The sequence below is a fragment of the Coloeus monedula genome (genome assembly GCF_965178545.1).
Source record: "Coloeus monedula genome assembly, chromosome: 5".
Classification (NCBI taxonomy): domain Eukaryota; kingdom Metazoa; phylum Chordata; class Aves; order Passeriformes; family Corvidae; genus Coloeus; species Coloeus monedula.
In genome coordinates, this window is record NC_138785.1 from 66,109,453 (window position 1) to 66,120,138 (window position 10,686).

Here is a 10,686-nt window from a genome sequence, read left to right on the forward strand (position 1 = left end):
TACTATGTCAGAATAAAATTGAACATAACCTTAACAGAATAAAATTAGGTCAGATGTACACAGATGTGTCAGACTACTTTTCATGCCTAGAAAGAAATCCATCTACAAGGATATCTAAACCAATAACAAATGTGATATAAAAGAACTTGCAAGCATTTATTTCATGTTTCATGTAAAGTCTTTTCCAACTCAAATATTTCACATTTTGGCTGCATATGTAGAGTATCTCTGCAGAGAATAGGCAAATATCTAGTATTTTGAAAATCACAAACAAAACTGTTACATCAAAGAGAGAACCTAAAGAATTTTGAGAATTATCTCTCAACCATGGTAAAGAATGGAAGAAAATAAAGTTGAGTAACAAAATACCAAGACCAAAGTTCTTAAACACATTTTTGGATAATAAAGTTGTACTTAAATATTCTCTCTTTAAGGGCAGTAATAGTAGTAAGAGTAGACCCCACTAATAAATGAGAGGGCATAGCTCAAATACACACCATTTATTCTAGACCATACAAGGATACCGGGAAGAACTTAGCTGTTGTAAAACTTAAGATATTTCCAGTGCTTCAGATTTCACAGCCCTAGTATTGAATTAGTATTGATTTTTAAAAACTACCACAGTATTTTTCTCAGTTTCTAAAAAAATATATCTGTGCTACATTTTCTATGTTATATTGGACTTTCAGCACACTACCTTGGCCAATTTCATTTACAGAAGACATTCATGCTTATCAAAAAAGCAAAGGTAGACACAGGAACATATACACACTTTCAGACCCAAAATATTTCTGTGAAAGAGTAACTTAGTGCTGCAAAGTATTTTAAAAGATTTTACTAAGCAATATGATCAGATGCATTTCCACATGACAGAGCAGTAGCAAATCTGCACAGAAGCTTTCTAACCGTACCAAAGCAGTACATGCTGCTAACCACAATGGGACAAAAAGGAAGGGAGTTACCCATGTAACCTGAATAGAAACTAAGCAGCAAAGGGTACCAAACTCTTTCAAAATTAAATCGTTAGGGTGAAAGGAACTACCATCTTCAGATAAGAAAATATGTATTTTAAAAAGCCCCTCTTTACTCAAACATACAGCTTCTTGAAGCATTGCACCAATGCAGTTAGATCAGTCCCAGCTTAGTGTGCCTTGGTTCATATCAAATTTATTGACATCTTATTGTGCTGCTGCAACAAAACACTCTCAAATCTAGTATCCCTAGAAAGGTAAAAAAGTAAGGAATAAAACACCTATAAACACTGGGTTGTGGACATTATTTGAACTGACACCTACTCTCTAAAAAAACCCAAACTTCATCCGCACTTCATTTTCTAATAATCACTTTGCAGGTCATTTGCCTTCCAAAAAGTTTTATAATACAAAATATGGAATCTACTTCCCATCCCATATTTCAAGCAGTACCAGAACTAAGAACGAGGCTGTAATTACCAGCATCATTAAAACACTATTTTAACTCTATTTTGACTATTTTAACAAAATATTTTTGATCTTAAAAAGAAGTTGAATATATATTTGAAGAAAATCAAATGACACAAAGCATACAGCCTTTCTAAGAGAAACTGAACACAAAGAATATCAAGGGATATTAACATAGATAGCCTATACACATACATTGAATAACAATGCCTGGGTATAGATTATGTGATCATGAAAAACAATGTATAGAAGTGTCAGTTTCAGCCATGCAACTGAAAAATAAACTAAGCTGCAAGGTCCACAGAAGTTACATTTCTTCTGTTAGAAACTGTCCAGACTCAATTGTGCATGACACTATACAATCAGTACTGATCAAGAATGATAAAGCAAACCCAAATTCATATCACAATGCTGTTTGGAAAATGTAAAATGAACTGTGATATATATCAAGAATACCATCTTCTGAAGCACTGTCAAGGAAAAAACCCAACCCATCCCAACCCCAAAAAAAAGGAGAGGTTCACTGGTGCATCATACTTCAAGTCCAACACAAAAAGTGCTGTATTTGCCCAAATATTTGGCCAGTTATTTACAATGTGACCATTACGAACTTCATTTTACAAAAAAAGACCACATATTAGAATGCAACTGAATTCACCATCCTACAGAAGTCAATAAAGGCTACATATAATTTATTAATGATACACAAGAATCAAGTGCTTAGCTGTATCAGCTAAATCAACATGCTCTCATTTTTCTCTGAACTGAATGTTCTTGTATTTACAGCAAATGCACTGAAAAAGTCTGTAGGTCCCAGTAATGTAAAGAGCCACTTCTGGTAAAAATTAAGGCAGGAGGCCAATTTGTTTGTCACATTATTCCCTAATTGCAAAACCCTTTTCCATTTCTGAGGCAGTTTAAAAGAAGTATCAAACCAAATTATAACAGTTGTGGTTTGAAAGTGTCTTAATATTGATTTCAGAGCTTCTATTCTGGATCTCATTCTAAAACTCTTCAGTTAAAATTCTTCCAGAAGGACCAACAGCTCACTTTCCAACAGAACAGCCAAAAAGCCATCAGGTTAAGGTGCTTTCTGGTTGACCTCTGCGGCGCAGATGAATTACTGCTTTTGCCTCTTTCAGATGGAATCACTGCTAAGAGCAATGTCCAGCTTGAAGCAACTCATCTTGTACAAAGAAAAGGGTGGATGCAGCAATATACCATTACAGTGAAGAGAAACTTGAATTACATTTTCAGGTACACAAGAAGCTTACCTTTTCCTCCTCCCCAAGTTACTTCTTAGAGTTACAATTTCAACACTGAACTCTTTTCCCATTTTTGCTTCTTAAAAAGATATGTACTAAATTCAGTTAGATCACTGCACTAGAATATGGTATGGGCAAAATGTTTAGATGTTTTATTTCAACTTTTTTTTTAAACTTCAGAGAAATATTTGAAAAATGTATGTAAGGCAATGTAGTTGGCTTATTCATCAGTAAAACCACAACTAGTTGCAAAAAAAGAAACTGCTGTAGCTGCAACCTATGTCAAGAAATAAGAATATGTTTCAAATCCTCAGATGCACTTCTCAAAGCCAGAGATTTTCCTTGCAGACCTGATCTGCAGACTGACTCTCATTTCAGTGAGCACAATGTTCACCGACTATTATTAAGACCATTCTCCTTGAGACAAAAAATTTGGATTCTGTCATGCAGAATCCTACTTTACTGGCTACTACACTGACACTGAGATTCTGGCATGGAGTTTTTTGGGGACATCTGTGCTTCAGCTCTCCCTGTACAGGGCAAGCACCGTGTGTCTGAGGCTGAGAAGCACTGAGAGGCTGAGAATCACACAGCTCTATAGCACTCGGGTGCACGATTGCTACAACTTCATTCTTGCAAAACTGATTCCACAAACCAGATTGTCCGATACCAGCTGAGAAATTCATGCTAGACCACACCCAGATAAGCTCTGAAAGCCTAAGACTGCAACAAGATGACAACCTACAGCACGCCTTTAGTGTATAAATCAAATCAATTGGTTCAAAGAAAAATGCAAAACAATTGATGCAGGAGCTCTACATCATCTACACTGAGACCCATGAAAATAAGCCGGGTACATATACTGCCTTAAAATATCTTTCCCATAGCAGAGGCCATTGCAGGCAAGTTTCCTAATAGATTTAAAACTCACATGAATTCAAATGTTCTCCTAGTTTCAGAGACATTTTCCTTCAAACCACTCACAATAAAAAAAAAATCACAAAAATTCACAAAAAAAAAAAATCAAAACATTCCATTTAACTACAGCCTTATGCTATACAGACATTTATAAACACTGTCCATTGGGTAACAAATTTTGATTTTATGCCCTTACTGGGCAAGATCCACCTTGAAGACACAAAACAGCGCAGAATTAATACCTCAGCTTCTCAGATCAGACCATAACACTGGAATAGCACCAAGCTCAGATTAGAAGACAAGCTCACGTATACCATCACTTGAGGAAGGCTGTCATGCTTTCAATTCTAGAGACAGCTCATAAGGTTTGGGGGGTCACCACAACCTTCTCCTTTCAGCAGGTCAGATATATTTTCTGACATCTCTGTTCCTTCAAAAACACGCCTGGCCACAGCTTAACAACTACATTAAACAGAGTGGCGATGCTTTTCTATGGAGAAAGATTTTTTTTTTTCTGCAGACATATGATAAATACAATCTGGCCAGTTCTCAGTAAACTTACAAGAATCACCTGGCTGAAAATTCAGGTTTCAGCACAAGGTTAGCACCTAATTCACCAACATTACAAAGGCCAAGGTACTTCTGAATGCAAACAGAAGCAAAAATGCAAGTAGTAAAATAAATAAACAAAAGATATCTATAGATTACAGATTGTTATGGCTTTTATAAGATAATAGTCCTACATTCCTGGATTCAAGTACACTGAGTTGGACTTCAGCAAGGTAATACTCGAGTGCTCTCGCTCATCTGACTGTCAAGACAGTAACACTGCAAGCAGCTAAAAGCCCAGCTCTCTACATGAACATTTGTGCCGTTTGTTTATGTGCACAATCATTTATTGTTCCCACAGCTATAACCACTCGAACAACTGGTTCTTCACACGGGCTCTCTATCCAGCTCCAGTGATCATGTGCACATGTAGGAATGCCAGTGCACACACGCTGCACAGCCTCTGCACCCCACCAATTAGGTGTGGAATAGGAAGCTTGTATCAACTCAAGTAAATGTAACTGATCTGAACCAAAATTTATTAATGTATTCTCACAGTCAAACAATGTAACACCTGTGCATACCTTCCATTTTGAGATGTCTATAACAAATCAAGGAACGGGGCTTACTAAGGGAAAAAAACACCAGGAACATTGCAATTTTACAGTCAACTCAAACAAGGATTTTTTTATCATGCTAGTACACCAAGAGTGCAACAGATATTAAAGAAATAAAATTCCTTTAAGCTGATTGTGAAACCTCTATTGTAATAGCCACATTTGAAATAAGCAAAGCACCAGCGTGTATCAATAACTAGACCTCTCGTGTTGTGTTTATTTAGTAAATGTAATTACTTAAGATTCCAACATGCCCACATGCATTCTTCTTACAGTTCATTAAATAAAGGACAAAAAGGCAGACATTGTGCATAATTCTGTACAAACACAGGAAGACATGTTTCCTGCCACAATGAGTTTACAGCAATTTAAAGCACAATGCAATAAGAGTGCAACAGAACATAGGAGGTAAATGAGGGAAGAACTGATAACAATTAAAAGCAACTACAAAAACTCTCGGCACTCTCATGTTAAAATGCATATCTGCTGCTGGTAGACTTTCTGGGTATGACTGTCCCTTGCTTTCCCCCTTGTCCATACCCCTGAAATAATTAAAGAATTTAGTTTAGTTCAACAAATTAGAGTGATCTGAGCAATCTCTACAGAATTATCTTCCTAGTTACAAACACACACAAAATAGAATACCTTCCTTGTATCATCAACACTATACTGAATTATTACCTTATACTGCAAGCAAAAATGGGATTTATTTTGCTTACAGAATTATTCCAATTGCTTTCAAGCCTAGACAGATAAAAATCACTATTTGAGGGGACTGCTTATTTTCTGTGAAGAGTACTTCGTTACAACAATTTCGATACTGAAACAAGTATCTTGCAGGATTCACTTAAGCCAAACTGTGACCACATTCTGCTACTGAAAGGTTCCTTCCTTCTAAATCTATCCTTGGACAGCACCCATCAATTATCAAATCTGCAGGAGCTTACTGATCCATCTGAAAACTAACTTTGGGAAGAAAACCCCAAACCCAAAACACACAGCAACATAAGAAAAAAAAACACCTCAAAAACCCACACACCCTAGATTGGTTCATGGATCCAGCTGGAAACTACCTCAACCATTCTGCAACCACAGGCTAGAACCATACAGCCAAGAGCTGGGGGGAAATTTGCTTGAGGCATGACCTTAATTTAGCCAAAATCAATCATGACACAAAGGATATTCTATGCATAACAGCAGACACAATTCTCACTCCCAAACTGCTCCTGCCATAGCAGTACAAATGAATTTTAAAGTGGATGCAAATGAACCAGGTATGTTTAAAATGTACTCTTGGCGTGGATCCTCACGTGGAATAAACTGCCACTGACTTCAAAGGAACAATGTATCTACCCTGTGGGTGCATTTTTTTTGAGGCTATTACTTAAGGCAATGAAAAAAGAAAGGCTCCTAAGCAGTTTAAAACATACAGGGATTAATTTCTTTCCTTCCCAACATCACAGACTATGTGTGGGATGCTGAAATGAATTTGGGGCTTACATATATTCAAAGGATTTACTGGGAGTGACTGAAATAAAAGCAGAAGATATAAAGAGAAAAGTGAATATAAAATAAAAATTGGGGGTGAGGGAACTTTCTTTTTGTTTTTTTCCCAGAATAACCTTGTTTATATTTATTATTTCTCTCCATTTATGGGACAAATTCTTCAATATCCTTCAAGAGATACTAATTTCAAATATTTTTCTGCTGGGAAAAAAATGAATGTGTTAATTCCTCTGCTCTTGTACACAACTAGAAAACATATTTCTCCACATATATATACACTACTCTTTTACACATAAAGATGTGAGTAAGGAGAACATGGAATAGCTGGTGTGAAAGCTTGCAGTCTCAGTTCATATATCACTATCACTTAACACTTACCTGGTTTTGTATCTCAGTTCCTGCACTTCAGCACTCATAAGATCAACTTTTGAGTTTGCTTTATAATCTCTCGTTTTTCTACTGAGTCACTTGTGCTTGTTCCACCACTGGGTTCACCTTAAAAGGAAGTTTTCCCTTTTTCTTTCCCACATACAGGTTTCTCCCAAAAACTGATATACGCACAAGAGGGAAGAGCTGGATTGACACAGAGGACCACTTAACCCAGGGAGCTGGGGCAGGGAATCCCAAAACACCTTGCACTGCAGTTTTCATCTGAAGGCAAATCCCTCCATGGACAGGTCAGCTTTCAGCACAAGCAGGTCAACTGAAAAACTGGACAAGGAAAGAAAAACTTCCAGTATAGCTCCTGACTCCTAAATCTTTCACCCATGATGTACCAACGGGTACTTTGTGTCATCATATCATCTTCTAGTTGTAGGTACATTCAAGAATCATATATTATGTTATCACTAACACTCACACGTGCAAAGAACTGGGACTTGATTATTTACCAAATTGATTTAAAAGAAGATAAGGAATCCTGACGGTTTCCCTTCTTCACATAAAGAAGTGTTGCAGAACACTGTCTCTAGCAGAAGTTGCTAGAGACATTACAAGTCTTTAATGAAAAGAGACAAGCTTCTATTAAAATAGTGTTTTATTAAAAGCTATGAACATCCTCTTACAGACAAAATTTAAAGTTTTGAGGCGGGGGGAAAGCTGGGGTTTCATATGACCTGAAAAATGGAATTAGTAAACTCCTATAAACAGATGTTATCCTTATACAAATTGAATTAGAAGATTCACGCCTCTAATGAAATGAATCAACAGTAAGACTCTTAGTGAGAAGGTAGAAGGTAAGTAGTCTAGAAACAGACAGCAACAGCACTTTATTTTTATTGAATAGGAGAAGAAAGTAGCAGGAAAATATTCATTTTACCTGAGTTCCTCGCTCTCAAATAACATAGATCAAATTTACCTTCTACGCATCAAACCATATTTAAACGGTAGGCATGAACCTGGCTGTTCAAGCTGTGCTGATTCTGCACACCTACAAATGTAAAATCCAAATGATATTCATATCCTAACAACACTCACATGCAGAACTATTAGAGTACCTAAAATTAGAAGAAAATTCTGTGTACAAATCTGGGATCATGATTTTGATTCTTAAGTCTGGTTTATATGCTCGGGTAAGATTTGGTGGTTTTTATTGGGGATTTCTGAATTCTCATTAGGCATCTGCCATGGTCTTTCACCATAAGTGGACAGGTACACAACATCTTTTATTCAGTTTCTATATTTGCAAAATGAAAATGACATATCTCTGGGGTTAAAAGACTTTGTAAGATGTATTCAAAGGTACAACCTCTTACTACTCTCATCTTCATCAAAAAAGAGTCTCAAGTTAGACTGAGACTAACCCATGTAAGCCGTAATTAAACCTCACTGATTTCTTCTGACATGCACGGCAAACAAAAAACAAGAGCACCGTAGTTTACATGTTATTTTATTTGCTGTTACAACTGATATATTTATCCAGATGAACACCTCTTACCCACACTGAGGAGAAGGATTACTGATGTGGCTCAAGCCTGTGCATGAAAATAAGTGCAGCTGCTATTGTATATTAGCTTTGGATTTTACTTTCTTCCACAACAAACACTAATTCTGCACTTTTCCATGCACCTCTCCATACACTATACAGTGAGATAATAGAAATGCGGGAAGGAAAGTAATCTGAAAGTCTGCTCTTCTGTCCCAGCTGTGAGGCCCTTTTAGCAAAGACTACATTTCAGTAAAACATCTATCTCACACACTAACATTGCAAATTGCCTTGCAGTCTATCAGGCACACAAGAATAGAGCTGGGACAGGGATTTTATGGAATGGTCTTGACAGATGGAGTAAACCAGACATCCCCAGACCAGCCAGAGCACGCAACAGACAGAAAATACTTTATTTCAAGGAGTGTTTTGAAAAATGTGACATAAAAAGTACCCCATGCACAGGGGTTGAGACCTGAAAAGGTAAAAGACCTTCTACCAATTGATTAATGGAGTTCTAGAGTTTCAAAGACAGAATTCACATTTTTTGTGCATGCTTACATAACAGAGCCCAGGCCAATTGAAGGTACAAGGAGAGTAACAGATTATTACCATTACTTTTATAAGTTTCACATCAGGTAGAACTGATCTTCACATCAGCTGCTCTCAGACTTTCATTTAGTTCATTAAAATATCTTGTTTGGTCAGTTCTACCACTATAATTTATTTTAAACATAGCGAAACCTTAACTAAAGAGGCAGCCTGACATTAAGCAGCCACTTCAAAGCCTCTGCAGATTACCACTCCGCTCTTTGTGGTGAGGGTTTGGGCACAGTAAAGTTTTGAGCCAGATTCCACTTTCCCTTCATTTCTCAGATCACTCCAATGCAAATTCCAAATACAGGCAGCACCACCACAGACATGTTACCGTCAGTGAAACCAGCCAAAACATGTCCTCTAGATTGAGGTGGTCTCTTCAGCTAAGGTTGGAAAATGGCCCAAAATTGTGATCACTGTTCTGTTTTTTAAACCCCACTTCAAAGTCAAAAAGCTGATTTTCCTCTCTTGCTGCTTAAGGCAAATTTAACTGGATACACATATGGCGTAAGTGCCAAACCCATTTAGAGTTGGAGGAACTTGCAAAACATACAGAGGCAGATTCTGCTGTTCTTACTCACTTTAAACAGCTCCAGCTTAACTAATGGGACTTCTCAACACAATTAAGACAAGCAGGATCCAATCCAAAAGAATATGCACATTTCATAGTTGAAAAACATACTCTGCACAAAGTACACTGGTAATCTGGGGAGACTTTCAAGTGGCCATTTAATGGACAGTTATATACACGAAAAAGCAGTAGGACAATCTTAGTTCAGGATGGATTTTTTAAACAGCAACCACGTGCTATACTAAAACTAATTATTTGCCCAAAGCGTTTGTTAGTTGAGGGGAGGAATCTTCAACTCAAGGTGTTCTAGGGAGTCAAACTGTAAGTGTCAATCCAATGGAAAATAGCACACTTTTGTATCAGGATAATACAAAATACTCGACTGCAAAGTACAGGTCTCATTCAACAGCTACGTTTTTCTCAGGCAGGAATTTCAGCAAGATGGAGTGCAAGGTTTTTCCAGAGAAGATTTATGTCACTTTATCCTTTATATCCATATGTATATATATTTATAAACAAACTGAGAACCACCGATTAACGACCTTTTTAAAACATCCGGTAAAAACACTATTAGAATCAAGAAGGAAGGAGGAAGGGGTGTTTTTTTCAGAAGAAAGCCACAAGCCAGTAACTCCAAACAGATCCCGCGGGGGGAGCAGGGCAGGTGCCTCGGGGCACTGCCCGGGACTCACTACCCGCCCCGGGAGGGCTCCTGCCGCCACGCCGAGGGGTCCCCGCCCCGCCCGGACCCCCTGCCCAGCAGCCTCTCCTCCCTCTCAGCTTCTCCTCCTCCATCACTTCCTCTCCCCCTCCTCGCGGGCCCCTTTCCCCCTCACCTCAGACCCTTTTCCTCCCCAACATACGTCCTCAGCCCGCCCCGCCTCGTCCTCCCGCTTCTCCTCCCTCTTCGCCTCGCCCCGCAGCTCTCACCCTCCCGGGCTTTCAGCAGCACCGTGTTGGCCACGATGTTCTCGATTTCCATGGTCGGGGGCTCCTTCCTCTCAGGGCAGCCGGAGAGGGGGCCGCCCCTACAGCCTCCTTCGCCCCCTCCTCCAGCCCCGCCACCGCCGCGGCGCCAAGCCTCGGCTCATCCGGCCCCGGAGGACCTCAGCACTGTGCTCGCCTCTTCCCCATCACCCGCTGCTCGCCGCGGCACCGCGCTCCCCCTCCCCGAGGGCGGAGACGGGTAGCGGGCAGCGCCCGCCCGCCCCGGCCATGGCTCCTCCGCCCGCCTCAGGCAGCACCGCCCCTGCGCCGCCACTAGGGACTACAAGTCCCAGCAGGCAGAGCGCGGTATGTA

At 39.2% G+C, this 10,686-nt stretch overlaps 1 protein-coding gene across 2 annotated transcripts in view; it reads right to left on the bottom strand.

Moving 5' to 3' along the window:
- Nucleotides 1-10,545, bottom strand: part of GRK4 (G protein-coupled receptor kinase 4) — a 35,345-nt gene extending 24,800 nt beyond the window's left edge. For both annotated transcript variants that reach the window (XR_014226419.1, XM_082282151.1), the window contains exon 1: nt 10,317-10,545. Coding sequence is in view for 1 of the 2 variants with exons in the window: in XM_082282151.1 (XP_082138277.1) it covers nt 10,317-10,368 (52 nt within the window). In the remaining variant the exon portion in view is untranslated. The remainder of the gene's footprint in view (nt 1-10,316) is intronic.
- Nucleotides 10,546-10,686: the final 141 nt, after the last annotated feature.